The sequence below is a fragment of the Sceloporus occidentalis genome, unplaced genomic scaffold, assembly GCF_023333645.1.
Source record: "Sceloporus occidentalis isolate IW3139 unplaced genomic scaffold, rSceOcc1.0.p SCAF_74, whole genome shotgun sequence".
Classification (NCBI taxonomy): Eukaryota; Metazoa; Chordata; class Lepidosauria; order Squamata; family Phrynosomatidae; genus Sceloporus; species Sceloporus occidentalis.
The window spans coordinates 2,518,487-2,533,580 of record NW_028317054.1 but is presented as its reverse complement, the minus strand read 5'-3'; the positions used below and the strand labels follow the sequence as shown (position 1 = coordinate 2,533,580).

Below are 15,094 nucleotides of genomic sequence, written 5' to 3'. Positions count from 1 at the left end.
ATATCTTGATTTCATGCTAGAAACACCTACTAAGCTAACGTGGTATCTCCTTGCATTGTGGTGCAGTTGTTGCCCAGTCAGTCCAGGCAGAGTGCCAAGTAGCTGAAACGGCTGCCAAAATTGTGAGGAATGTGGCTTAATGCTGTATATAGAAAGGGTGCAAGTAAACCTATTTGGAAGATCCTGGGCAGAAGTTTGAATAGTGGCTGGAAACCACACCTCATTAACCTCAACCTCTAATGGAAAGTGTGCGGTGAATGTAAATATATGGCAAATGTGTTTTTATCGCAGACGTTCTACAAGCTGGGTGCGTATCGCCCGTTTACCAGGGACTTCTTTCCTTAATTTAGACCGTTTTGTGTACCTCGTTAAACAGAGACAAGGTGGCTTGGTGGACATTTGTTGTTTCTGACCCGTAGGCTGTGCCAAAAGCCCCACATTTGTAGACAATAACAGATTTCATTTTATGAAGCAAGGGTTAGATTAAGACCAGGAACAAGTACACAGTTCTGATAACCTCGGGGAAGCTACAAAAAATATCCCACTGCTAGGAAAATGCCTTTTAAGCATGGCTTCCTTACCTATGACGACTGCTCAGAATGGAAACAGGGTTGTCTTTGTTTCCTGTGATTCTCCGTTCTTCGCCTGCCCTGACATCCTATGTCTCCCTCTGCCTGGTTATGTGTGTCTGTATGGATTGTATGCTTGCTCGTTTTGTGGATTGCTGCCAGAAGAAATCCATACTTTTCATAAGTAAGATTTCTTTTCTTTTATTTCTCTATAGGAAAAAATAACGGGGGACGGGGACTCAAAATTAGTGATTTTTTTGAGGTAAGATTCCATCAACATAGAATCGGTATGTCTGACGATTAAGGGAATTTGTTGCGATGCTTTTGTCACTCCTTACAGTCCAAACACACTTTTGTGAAGCCGCAAAAATTTCCTATCGTGATGTCTGCAGTAAGAAATAGCGTTGAGCCAGAAGGTGGTTATTGAGCACCCGCACAGTGCGGATTTAATGTACTAAGCTGCACAGATGTGCAGTATTATAAAGGGATTGTACGTTAAGTGCCATCGTATTAAGTACAATTGTCCAAAACACAATATTATTGTTATTGGGATACAATAGGTATTGCATACATTAGGAAAGATGGTCCCTGTCCCATAAAGCTTTAGTAGACGCATCAGGACAAAAGTGCATGTTCATTCAATGTTGATAGCGGGGATAGCTGTTAACGATATAGCATGTTATTTTCTTAGCTGAGATTTATTTTTATGTGATTGCCGAACCCTACAATGTGATATTACCAGCCCTTACGCTATTGCAGCTTTATTAAAATTGGAGTTAAGGCGCATCAACGACAGAATTCTAGGTGCGGGGCAGTTGACATGGAATTAGTATGGTTTCATCTTCACACATTGCATTATAATTATATAAATATAAGTGATGCTAACATACCATAGATGTGTATTTTATGTGTTTCTTGTGTGTCCCCTCTGTACACACTAAAACTGTGTCTGAATTTCCTCCTCAGTACCAAGCTGGGAATGGTTCCAGTCCTGTAAGAGGCATACCTCCTTCCATACGGTCTCCGCAGAACTCTCACTCACATTCCACACCGTCTTCTGTAAGTTACCAACACAATCAACGTTACTGCTGCTGGATGATACAGTATTATTAAGATCATGGACATCAGGTTCGCCTTGTGCTATGTTTTTGGACCCACTGCCCACGGTTGAAAGAAACACGTTTCATGGTTCTAGAGATATTTGTTTCCTTGTAACTCAGTTTAAGTCAATGGAAGCTGAAATTGCTGACAGTCTCTGGCAGAGCCAGCATTACCCAATTTCCTTAAACTGAAGAGGCCCCCCCCGCCCCCTTACAAAGGCTATCTGAACCAATTGTCAACAACCAGTAACTTATAAGAGGAAAGATAGCTTAACACCTTAGTGACACAGCCAGGTGACAGATGATGTAATAGTACGTCCTGGGTACGTTTCCACTCTGGCACAGGGGAGATCAGGGCGTCATTTCGGAGGACGAGCATCTCTAGCTTTCTGCTCATTGATCTTGTTTAACAACGTTCAGTGAGAGCACAGGTAACACCAGAATAACAGAAAATGCCCCAACAGAAAAAAAAATAAAAAAATCTAGTTTATTTGTAAAAAAAAAATCCTTTTTTGTCCCAACCCAGAGTTCAAAAATAATAAAAATAGTCTATGTAAGGGAGTAAAAAAAAAACCAACCTATCCATGTGGGGTATTCTGCTCAGGGGATGTTGTTTGAACATAAATCAGGGTTGTTTTTTTGTTATTATTAAAATGACCTAACTTTGCCAACATGTGGGGGGTTGTTTTCTATTTTTTGTCTGTTTCTTTATGTATAATTTATACTAAATGACATACTATACAAAACAAAAACTAGAAGAAGCCGTGTTTGTCCTTGTAATATGCTACAAATGGCACAAAGCTGCCGTCGCTTAGGAAAGTAAAACCCTGTGTCAGAAAGGGGTTAGTTGGGGGGGATATTTCTGACTTCTGTGTTTAAAGGGTCAGGGGACAAAGATTGATGTGTGTGTGTGTGTGTGTGTGTACGGGAGCTTCTGGGGGGAAACCACATTCACGAAAAATACATTTAATTTATTATCTCTTTACTTTTGCTTAAGGTCCGACAGAACAGCCCTTCTCCCACTGCTTTAGCTTTTGGGGACCATATTCTTACTCCTACAAAGCAGTTATCATATAAATTAATCCAGGTGAGTTAAACTTTCCCACTGTCTGTCTTTTTTTAAATGTTTTTTTTTTTTTTGAAATATTTTTGCCAGGATGATAAGGAATTAGTATGTTCTCAGGCAGCTGGTAGGACAGTAGGTTTATAACTCCCTCCCTGAAAATTCAAATAATGATTAGAACCGTTGTCTGAGTCCTTTGATAAAGACACAATAATTTAGATTGTTGTGTCTCTATGGCGAGTTGTACTTGATGTTATTTCTAAGAAATCGCTTTATGTTCTTCTTAAACAGCAGTCTTTGAAATGGAACAGTAAAGGCACTTGGTTTAGACACAGCCCCCCCTACGTTAAGGTGTATGGGTGTCCATGAAATCTCAAGACTGCCCATTCTTGTTACATCTGAGTATATTTCGGAGGACTCGTACAGACTTGCTTTGCGGGAGCCACACAGCTATCCTATATGGGAGCCATAGTGTTCATTTAATTGTTCCCAAAACCTTATTAGCCGTATACGTTCAAACGCTGCTATTTTCTAGAACAGGGAAAGATAAGACAAATCTTTATTTAAAGTCCAGATGTAACGGTGTAGAAGTAGTAGACTAATCAGCGTCCATGCAGTCAGGAAAAGGCGACGGGAATCAATCAGCGATGCTCTTCTCACAAATAGTGTGTGAAATAAACGTTTCTTCCTTTCAGACGGATCTCACGATGCTGAAACTAGCAGCCTTAGAAAGTAATAAAAACCAGGACTTGGAAAAAAAGGAGGGCAGAATAGATGATTTGCTCAGGGTAAGTTCTGTCAATAATCAATAATGGAACTTGAATAACTATAAAGTAGTGGTTCCTTTCTCACACATGAAGAGATTCATATGTATATGTGCTTTTTGGTTACATCCATACATTATGCAGAAAGACTTACTTGGGCTCTGAGCAGTCTTTTTGTCCATACTCCTTAATCCAAGATGTTTAAAACAATATTTACCATATTTGCCCGATTATAAGCCGCACCCCCTCCTTTAAATCTTTAATCTGGTTTTAACCCAAGGAATGCGCAATTTGTATCGCCCGACGCCCGGTACATTTAGTCCTGCTGCGTTCAAGCAGCAGGGTTAGGATCCAGATCCCCCGCAGCGCTGCAGGGGACATGGATCCTCCTCTCCGGCAGCCGGCCCACGTCTGCGTGATGCACGCGGACAACCTCTGCTGCTGCCGGCACTTCCGCCAGGGGCTTCTATGACTGCTTCTGTATCTGGGGGCAGAGGGACATATCTAAAACTAAGGTGCATTATGCATTAAGTGGGGTGCCTTCAAATGGCTATCGGTTTTCCATATTTCTGTTTGTATATAACCTATGCTGACTAACAGCATAATAGATACCAAAAATCTTAAAATACATGTATTCCTGTTCATTAGGTAAAATACTGTTTTACCATTCCAAAAATCAATTTTTCTTTAAAATAGCACCAAACTATAAGCATTCGGCTTATAATCAGGCCAATACGGTAATAGTTATTATTTGGTTACCTCTGCCAGGCGGTGTTTTCCTAGTAAAATATTTATTTTAAAGAGATCTTGGCTCATTGTCGGTGGTTGAACTTGTCGGCTGTAACGCTGATGTTAGGAGGCTGAACGCCGCAATATTTTAGCATTTTCCTTCATTTTCACATATAGATAAGGCGAATCGCCGCAGTTCTTGCCGCAAAGCTAATCTCGGGCTTGTGTAAATGTTACGAAATGCCCAGCCTATGCATATAATACATACAGCACGTCTCTAAATATCCGGCACATGGAAAAATAGAAAGACAGTCAGATTTTCTAGGTATGAGAAATCCGTGCAGGTCTTTGTTCTGGAATAATGGAGGATACAATTAACTGGTACTGCGTACCGTGCAATACAAAGAAAACATGGATTTCTGGGATCATCATAGAAATGGCTATTTTTATATCCATATTGGCATATAAAGCGATTTTTTTTTTTTTTATTTTTTTTTTATTTTTTTTTTTTATTGAAGTGGATGAGTACCGCACCATAAAACGTCAAGCATTAAAGACTTATGTGGAATGTAGACCCATCGTTCTTGCTATATTGTCGAACGTTTGTGTTATACGCCTCCATCGTTTACCGTATTCTGCTCTGACAGTTGCTTTGATGCAATATTATGTTTTCACTGAAAATTCATTTTAACTGTTTCTGTGACATAAACCTCTCGTCCATTTGAGCTGAAAACCAAGACATCATCAAATGTACCTGAAAATTAATCGGTGCATCAATTGTTTTAGGTTCCTTATATTGGAACTAAACAGAATAAATGTTCATCTAGATTCTAGAACATCTTTTTTGGCTTTATATACCCGTTTATTAAAAAGATTCATGAAATATTGGAACTGACGGCCCCTGGTCCAGATATTAAACTTTATACCCTATGGTGTGCTATTTATGACATTTTGAAAGATGGAAAATATCAATAGAATTTGTTTAAAAACTTATCTTCATTCCGAATTCATTTGGAATCATTCGCTGTTTGTGGCTTCTTTTTTTTTTTTTTTTTTTTTGTTTTGTTTTTTTATCTAAAAGGGCTAAGTGAAGCGTTAAAAGTGAAGGCGATTGCCATCTATCATTTGAATATGTGCTTGAATTAAAATGAATTCTGTCTCCCATTACAGACGAACTGTGATCTCAGGCGACAGATAGACGAACAGCAAAAAGTTCTTGAAAAGTATAAAGAAAGATTAAATAAATGCATCTCGATGAGCAAGAAACTTCTTATTGAAAAGGTGAGTATTGTTGTTTGCAGCTGATAATTTGGAATCATCCCAACATAACATATAATAAGCGTGAACATGTATAACACGGCTTTCCCTTCTGTACGCCTTACGTGCCGAGCGATGTACTCGGTGGCGGTTTCTGGCCGAGGTGGACGGGTCCCTCTGCCGCGTAACAGTAGGTAGTGTGTGCAGCTACGGGACATGACACTGGATTTACTGCAGCTTCACCGCACTGGGAAAATCGGAACGAAGGAGCAAAACTAAAATACAAAAAAAAACCCTTAAATACCGTATTTGCTTGATTGTAAGACCCTCGTCTTATATTCCTTGTCTTCTGCTGTATGTACTTTATTCCCATATGAACTCTTGATGGCATTTGGTTTTATGGACATGTCCCGGTCAACAGGGCAGTGCTGACCCTTCCAAACGTTCAGTGATGTGAATAAAGGATTCATTGTTTGGACTTTTGTACATTACTTATAAATGAGATGGGGGGGGGGGCGAGCTGCTTTAGCGGTGGATCCTGTAACCCATAGATGTAATTGTTGTTTTGAGCAGAGCACCCAGGAGAAGCTGGCCAGCCGCGAGAAGAGCATGCAGGACAGACTACGCCTCGGACATTTCACAACCGTGCGGCACGGAGCCTCGTTTACCGAACAGTGGACAGACGGTTTTGCTTTTCAAAACCTCGTCAAGTTAGTGTTTTCTTCTGGAATTTCTGAAATTCTTCTTGTGACTGGATGTATATAAGCGAGAGCCAAATGATGTCATCGTACTTTATTGGCAGAAAAGGTCCGCTAAGGAGAGTCTGCAGAATCTCTTTAGGGCTTTTGTGCAGAGAAACAATAAACGTGGCATATTCCAGTAAAAGTCTTACTGCAGGGCGTCTGGCCCTGTCTGTTAAAAACTTGGGCTGCACCGTTTTAAAGGATCATTTTGGAAAGTTAAGAACTATTATGCTTGGGTTGGCAGCGGTAATATCATTTAATACTGTGGTCAATTTGGAATACGATTCACCTGTGCCTCTAGGTTGAAATAAAAGAATAAGGCATTTACAAAATGAACAGGCCTTCTTACGGTGTCTTTTTGTTCGCCTATGTATTTAAGTCTACTTCTCTTTCACAGACAGCAGGAATGGGTGAACCAGCAAAGAGAAGATATAGAACGTCAAAGAAAACTGCTGGCCAAGCGGAAGCCGCCATCAACTAATAACGCTCAGGCGCCCTCCGCCAATTCTGAACCAAAGCAGAGGAAAAATAAGGCTGTAAATGGGGCTGAAAACGATCCCTTTGTCAAACCTAGTTTACCCCAATTGTAAGGAATTTTGGTTTATTATTTTGGTTTATTATTTTGGTTTATATCGCATGTGCATACACTTTCTCCTATCCACTGAGCATCATTGGAGCTGGGCTGCCAGGCAAACACAACCAAATCCCACATTTATCTTATAGTGATGACACTAACCGCCATTAAGCTCCTAGAAGAGATAAAATCTGCATGAAAGAGATAAGAACATTTATTTTATGTTGAAGAACAGGAAATCTGTCGTCCTGTTCCAGTGTAACAGTACAGTACAACGCGGAAAACCTCGCACTTCTCAGGGAAGAAACTTTCTTAAGAGCTTAAAAACACAAAGTTAAAAACAACTAATTTATCCTTGCAGAATGGCTGCCGTAAATTGTATGGAAAACGCAGTTCAGACACAACGCCGGTGTTCTTAAACTCTAAAAACTTCTTTATGTCCAGCAATAATTGAAAAAGGATTATTTAGATTTTTTTTATTTGTTAGATTCTCATTCCCAATAATTTTGTTACCGAAAAGAAGCGTCTGTTTCAGATAATCCTTACGCATTTTAAGAGACGTTATATCATTTTATGTAACGTCATCTTGAAACAATGCCAGGAATTTGAATCTTTTTTTCCCCTCCTCATCAACGTGTTTATTCCTTACTCAGGTTAACGTTAGCGGAATACCATGAGCAGGAAGAAATTTTTAAGCTTCGACTGGGACACCTGAAGAAGGTATTATGAACACTGATGAGATACGCGTAGCTCATGTAATTAAAAGGTTGCCGCTGAGTGGCTTCTTCCAATAGGGTTACGCGGGTTGAAGATGGCAGCGTATCGTTAGAGACCTTAGATCACGTTGTGACTCTCTGGCTCCCTCTAGTGGCACGCAAAGGGAGAAAACGTATCATCGGAGCGGGGTGGATAATCTGGGTATATGGGTGCTGTGGCGTCGGGCCAAGACACAATGGCCTGTTGCAGGGATCAGAAGATCTCTCCTTACTGGATCCTGGTTTGCTTAATGTTGGATTGTGAGCAATCCCATGTTGTATTCATTCTCACTCCTAAGTGAGTCTCTTGCTGCTCCCTGTCTTTATGAATGTGACGTATTGTGTATAAAGCCAGCACCCTCGCTAGATAGAAAGTGTCCCCATTTTCCAGGAGGAAGCGGAAATCCAGGCTGAGCTGGAACGTTTGGAAAGGGTGCGGAATCTTCACATACGAGAGCTGAAAAGAATAAATAATGAAGACAATTCACAGTAAGGCTTGGTCTTGATCTGAACATATTGTATACCATCTTATGATGAATATATAGAGAGGGGAGCTGAGATAGTAAGCTTCCTGGTCCAGCACAGGATTACTCTTTAACCAGATACGAAAGTCATTTACATTTTCTACATTATCTAAGGCATAAATATTGGGGATTCTGTTACACTATATAGCTGTCCATTAAAACGGTGTAATGAGTTCCCTGCATTAACCCTTAGATGCCTACCAGATGTTGGGTGTCTAGCATGTCTCATATACGGCAGGCACTTTCAGATCCCTGCAGGAATCCAAACTCAATTTTTTGTTATTCTGCGTGTAGCGGCACAATCAGCCACTAATCGGCAACATTTTTCTGTCCTTATCACAATGTTTTGAGTCTGTTTATATAAAGAATCATTTCTCACGCTTTCCGTCAGCAAGGGGCGGTCATGAAGGGGTGAATGCTACTGATCAGCCGTCTCTCTGAGCTGGTGCCCTGCTAAAGTGTTAAAAAATAAAGGCTTATTAGTTAAATGATGAGTTTATTGCTGTTATTATTTTATACACGATTACGTTCACCCTGAATGCTAAACTCGTTCCCTCTATTACTTAGATTTAAAGATCACCCTACGCTGAACGAACGATATTTATTGCTTCATCTTCTGGGCCGAGGTGGTTTTAGTGAAGTGTACAAGGTAAGGTTTAAACTAAATTAAAGCTCTATTTAATGTTTTTTGGTCCACTTTGAGTATTTAAGGATTACATTATATGCTACGAGAGTTTGTAATTTAGAGCTAATTTTTGTATAAACCGTAAATCTATTCATGTTGTGGATGTCCAATTTAGTAACGACAGCGGTAAGAAATACACAGGTCTAACAACCACAGTGTAACTAACTAATGGGAGAGTTTTAGATTCAACCCCCCCGCTTTGCTGTTCATTATGAACGTTGGCAACATTCTCCCAAAATACGGGCTGAGCTGGCCATGTATAAAGCATAATTCAACGTGTGTGGAGACTACAGAAAGCTCACTAGTTTCCCTATACATTATACAGGGCAGGCCAAGCTCTTCCAGCGTCAGGCTGGGGTTGGAGCTTCGTATTCTGTAGGGAAAACACAACTGTTCTGCCGTCTCTGCCTTTAGTGAATAAACCCCGGTACAGGCAGGTGCGACACGTAGGGCAGCTCATCTGGGTGAACCCCTACCCATTTATTATAGATCAATATCCCTTTTCAAGTGTCTGGTGAGCAGTGACCCCGCTGTGTATTAGTTAAGGTTTGGCGCCAGCGGAGTTGCGTGATTTGTCGTATTCTGTAGGACCGCTCCGGCTATTTCAGCAGCCTGTTGAGCAGATAAAATCTCTTCTTTTTGCCGTAACGCTTTCAGTGTCCGTGCGATAAGAAGGATCGTTTCTTACAGCTCTGAATTTTACAGTCAAATTTATTGAAATTCAGTAGCCGTAAAACCTACATTTTTTTTTTTTCCCCCTCTTTCTCGCAGGCTTTTGATCTTTATGAACAGAGATATGCTGCTGTGAAAATTCATCAGCTCAACAAGAGCTGGCGGGACGAGAAGAAAGAGAACTACCACAAGTAAATACTTACCTGTCTGTCCTTATAGCTGCAGCTCGTCACGCCGCGCATTAACCCGCTTCTTTGTTTTAGGCATGCCTGCCGAGAGTACAGAATACACAAAGAACTGGATCACCCCAGAATAGTCAAACTTTATGATTACTTTTCCTTGGATACAGACACGTAAGTACATTTTTATTTTTTTTATTTTTTTAGTGATTTCTCTGTATTTATTATCCAGTAGTATTTACCTTGAAAGACCTGCTGATTGTATGGTGTACTTCACAACTTGGATTCGCAACAGTTCCTTATCTTTGCGTCCTTTGTTTCGTTTTAAATCAAATTATTAAAATTTAAAGTAAAAAAAAATAAAAAATTCTGGCGTCAATGAGGAAACGCACAATGCAGTCTTAGATCAGAAAAGTATTCTACTTGCAGATTATTTTCCAACGATATATGCATAATAGTACATGAAGTCTTTAATATTTAAAGCAAACCTGTCCTAAAAATGATTTGGGTTACTTTTAAATGTAATCAGTACATGGTCATATATCACAGATTAATTTTAAATATTTTTGAGGAATTTAAAAAAAAAAAATAAGTTATGAGTGTTGGTATCTCACTGGTATCAAGGTCACTACACCCAGTACATGACTTCATTTGTCTTGTTGTAAGTAAATGCGTTCTGTATTTTCGCAGACTAACTGGTTCTGGAGAAATATGTTTTTCTTTTCTTTTGCAGATTTTGTACAGTGCTGGAATACTGTGAAGGCAATGACCTCGACTTCTACCTAAAGCAGCATAAGCTGATGACCGAAAAAGAAGCCAGATCCATTGTAATGCAAATCGTCAATGCACTACGTTATCTAAATGAGATCAAACCACCCATCATCCACTATGACCTAAAGCCAGGTACACCGCTCTACGTTATAAGCAACATTATCGCACATGTGGCGTTTTGGGTGGTTTCAAGTCTCTTTTTTTCTTTCAAACCTTTGCTGAATAGTCCAGAGTCATTTTTTCATCCAGAAATATTATTTTCACTTTAGGAAACATCCTTCTGGTCGATGGCACAGCTTGCGGGGAGATAAAAATCACAGACTTTGGCTTGTCCAAAATAATGGATGACGACAGCTACGGTGTTGATGGAATGGACCTAACTTCCCAGGGGGCAGGGACGTACTGGTACGTGTGTCCGCAGGGGCTTAAAGCATTTCATCTTTTCTTTACGTAGCAGGAAATTACATAATGTAGGCAATCATTCATAGTTTTGGGGTCTTTCCTCAAATTATTAAACTTTTTATTGGGACATCGTTGGAAGATTGAGATTCACATAAGTGTTTGGGGACCTCTACCAATCTTTTCTCCAGATGGAAAGTTTCTGAAAGTTTGTTAATGTAGTTTTTTTTCTGTGTTACTCTTATTCTTATATAGATTCTCCAACATTGTTTTTTTACATTTGGAATTGTGTATTTTACACGGGGTTGTATCTGTTATGAAAACCCGGTTCTTTATACTATCGTTAGAACTGGTCAGTTATGCACATTGTATAATTTTGCCTGTTTTGCAGGTATCTGCCCCCGGAATGCTTTGTGGTGGGTAAGGAGCCACCCAAGATTTCAAATAAAGTAGACGTGTGGTCAGTTGGGGTCATATTTTTCCAGTGTCTTTATGGTAGAAAGGTAAGAATAATCAGTTTCCTTGAGGAAAAACAAATATTTTTTAAAAAGATATTAAAAGGTAGTTTTTGGAATTAAAAATGCCTGCGCTGTTTTCCAGCCTTTCGGTCACAATCAATCCCAGCAAGACATCTTACAGGAAAACACCATATTAAAAGCCACAGAGGTTCAGTTTCCGGTGAAGCCTGTTGTAAGCAACGAAGCCAAGGTAAATGCTTTTTGTAGATTTTTGGTTTTTGGTATTATTTTAGAAGTATTCTATGCCTTTTGCATAGGTTGATTATTTTGTGTCTTGTTTCTTGCAGGCATTTATAAGACGGTGTTTAGCGTACAGGAAGGAGGACAGATTTGATGTCCACCAACTGGCTAATGACCCATACCTTCTCCCTCACATGAGAAGATCCAATTCTTCAGGAAACCTGCATATGGCAGGGCTAGCGGCATCTCCAACACCCCCTGCATTGAGCATTATTTCATACTGACACTCAAATCACGGCCGGCATGATTATTTCTTTAAGAGCTTTCAGGTGCAAAATTTAGTTCAAAGACAAAAATTAAGAAAAAAAAATATTTTTTTCCCAATCAAAGATGGAATTGAGAGCATTTTTGGGGTGGGTTATTCTTTATAGTGTTATTTGTGTGCGGAGAGGAAAGAAAAATGTGAAAAAAAAAAAATGTACCCTTTGACTGTAATGATGTTTGACGTTGGCTTCAATTCAATGTGTTTAAATGGCTTTGAGCCTCCGAAAATTACTTGATCTGCGTACAGGTGTTAGAGGGACTCCTTCACCTAAATGAGGTTTACGGTACATTACAGAATTGCATGACGGATTAATGACAAATTGTGTGTGTTCTAATAAATGTGTAAGCAGATGTTTTAATATGCAGGGGGGAGAGAAAGAGTGTTTAGTTTTTTTGGCTTTGCCCCCTTTGGGACATCGCCAGGCAGTCCCATATACAAATAAACTATGGTTTCATATGGTTCTGCTTGAGAACATCTCTGCGGTTGTGTTTGTCCTTGCAGACACGACGAGCAGACCGTTTAATGCTCTACGTTTGCCTTGTAAACACTGTTTGGGTCCAAGAGTCCCTGTATAAGCAGCAGGTCGTTGGTTTGGGGCCCAATGTCAAAATAAACATAATGCTGCACACGATATCAGGCTTGCTGTATGTCGAAGATGGATTTTTCTTTCTCTTCTTTCCTTCTATCCCTCCCTGAATGGGACTTTGTAAATACTTTTTGTAATACTAAAACACAATTGGTTGATACTGGAGAGTTCTAGCATGAAGGGCATTTTTCATTATACATATATATATATATATATATATGTAAAATAATTAAATTAAAAAAAATAACAAAAAAAACCTACAAAATCTAAAAAAATAACTTGCTTATAAAGGGAACATCTGCTGCCCAGAACTCCAACAATATTAAAGCCAAAGCAAAGACGTATTCATAATCACAGCGAGTCCATGATGGCTTCTCGGTCGTCAGATCTGTTCAGCTTTTCATGACGAAGTCTGGAGCCGGGTTTAATCCACAAACCAGCAGCGCTCTGGATTTTCTTTAGTCTGGATCATTCCTCCAGTACTAATCCTTTTATTATACACACTTAAGGCCTCCACAGTGGGTACCTGACGCAGGCAATCCTTATCCGAAATGGCCTATGCTAGATAATGAGAAATTCCCTTCTGCTAATGTAAATTGTGTACAGATGCAATTTTCAGTTATTCCTTTTTTTTTTCTCAGCAGCCGGTTTTGATCCTTGTACAAACGTTCAAAAGTATTGCTTTCTCCAATTTGAATATTGCATTTTTTTGTCTCCTTGATGGCGCTTTTATTTGCTGCTAAATAACATTGCTTTTACTATTGAAAAAAAATAAATAGAAGCACCTATTGTAAGAGGCAAGTTGAATTATGTCAGATACAGACCCGAATTATTTGGTTAAGCTCGTCTAACATATGTAAGATTTTGTACTGTACCCTGTTATGCACCTTTCCCGGGGCAAGTTGGCGTTTTGAAGACTCCAATTTGCGGGGGTTAGATCTGTAAAATCCATTCAAAAATACTTCTCTTGGCTTAATAAGCTTTTTTCTTCTTCTTTTTCTAACTGCCTAGCAAGCTGTGGACTGTTTCTTTAAGACGCTGTATTTCGTTACTGCACAAATGAAAGGAGACCCTCGAGCGGCAGTTTAAGGCAGCCATGCCCGTTGTTTGAATAGATCGCTTATTTCCGTAGCGTTAAGGGGTTGGTCCTTATTCACATTCACAATGTTTAAATGTGTAATTTCGTTCATGTTACAGAAGAGGAGACCGTGTTAACGCAGGATACCATTTAATATTGTACAGTTAACTGTGCCTCGTTTCCAATGTTGCAAGCTATTACATTTTTCCATTGTACATAAATATACATTGTCTCTTTAAGATGCTGCTGAAATTGTAGAGAATGTAGCCAAAATAGTAATAAATAATAAAAGTTGAAATTTCAAGGATGGTTGTTCTTTTAAAAAAAATGTTATCTTCTGGGATTCTAATTCTTGGGATTTGTGAACGGGGAGTAGGAGAGCCGCTTGCCTTGATGGAGCGGTAGAGGGTTCTGGATGCTAGATTACATGAATAGAACAAACGGAGGGGAGATATATTTTGGCCAGTGCATCCCTAATTTATCAGCCGAAAAGGGCATTATCGGCATAATGCCGAAATAAAAGGAAATGGCCGAAAATAATCTTCCGCAGGGGCTGCACTGCTTACCTGCACGTTGGTTGCACAGTGTGCGAGCAGCATCTCGCCCAGGTAAAGCAGGAACCCAGCAGATTCATGTGAATGCACATCACGTGACTCTGCTCCGTTCCTTCTTCCCCTGGGGCGGGCCCAGAGAAGTTGTTCGAGAGGAAGCAGCAGGGTCTGCACTAGTCTGTGAGTGAGAGATCTGCGGTTCAGGTAAGGTGGTGGGGGAGGGTGTATGAGCAAGTATGTGTGATTAAGGGAATGAATGAGTATCTGTAAATGAATGTGTGTGTATAGGGGGGTGGCATGGCATAGGGAGGCTGTAATAACACCTATCATGCCCAGGTTCTAGCATGTGCTGGTTGCCTGGGCATGAGAGGAGTGTGGTTGCTGTTATATATATATATATATATATATATATATATATGTCTGTCTATGTCATTGCATTTTTTTTGTCCAATTTTGGTGTTAACCATTTTTATTAAAAGTGAAGTAACACAACAAAAAAAATCCATAACAATATTATATGTAAATATTGTTATTGGGTTTTTATTAGAAGTAACACCAAATTTTACAAAAAATGCAATATATATATATATATCACACTCCTATCATGCCCAGGCATACCTAGATTCCAGCATGTACTGACTGTATTGTTATTGAAATCACACTCATATCATGCCCCGGTTCTAGCATATACTGGTTGCCTGGGCATAATAGCAACGTGATTGCCGTTAACATATATATATATTTTGTTAATTACATTTATGAAGGTCCAACTCCAGTGAGCTACTGCTGCAGGAACAGCTTGGCTGGCCCTATGTATTGTATAGTTAAATCGGTGAACCTTCTTCCGTCCCCTTACATAGTGACTTATGTGCTATACAGGGCCAGCACAGGCATTCTTGCTGGACAAGCCATTTGGCACTTCATAGTGAATCAAAGTGTGAGTTAAAACCACATTTTTCTGCCATTTTCTGTAACAGGTCACAATGTCTGTACGGGATGAGTAATGTGTGGCTTTTATAGCGTATGGTTTAGGTCTGTAAGCGATCTGTGTTAATAGAGTATGCTTAAGCCT

The 15,094-nt window shown here is 39.7% G+C and overlaps 1 protein-coding gene across 1 annotated transcript in view; it reads left to right on the top strand.

Annotated features, from left to right (window-relative positions):
- LOC149285949 (serine/threonine-protein kinase tousled-like 1) overlaps nt 1–11,766 on the top strand; it is a 39,254-nt gene extending 27,488 nt beyond the window's left edge. The window contains exons 5-21 of the mRNA XM_089494637.1: nt 785–831; nt 1,536–1,628; nt 2,667–2,756; nt 3,428–3,520; nt 5,396–5,506; nt 6,056–6,192; nt 6,623–6,811; nt 7,453–7,519; nt 7,946–8,043; nt 8,646–8,727; nt 9,535–9,626; nt 9,699–9,788; nt 10,348–10,517; nt 10,655–10,790; nt 11,176–11,287; nt 11,385–11,492; nt 11,590–11,766. Of these exons, the coding sequence (XP_089350763.1) occupies nt 785–831; nt 1,536–1,628; nt 2,667–2,756; nt 3,428–3,520; nt 5,396–5,506; nt 6,056–6,192; nt 6,623–6,811; nt 7,453–7,519; nt 7,946–8,043; nt 8,646–8,727; nt 9,535–9,626; nt 9,699–9,788; nt 10,348–10,517; nt 10,655–10,790; nt 11,176–11,287; nt 11,385–11,492; nt 11,590–11,766 (1,892 nt within the window). The remainder of the gene's footprint in view (nt 1–784; nt 832–1,535; nt 1,629–2,666; nt 2,757–3,427; nt 3,521–5,395; nt 5,507–6,055; nt 6,193–6,622; nt 6,812–7,452; nt 7,520–7,945; nt 8,044–8,645; nt 8,728–9,534; nt 9,627–9,698; nt 9,789–10,347; nt 10,518–10,654; nt 10,791–11,175; nt 11,288–11,384; nt 11,493–11,589) is intronic.
- The last annotated feature ends 3,328 nt before the right edge of the window (nt 11,767–15,094 follow it).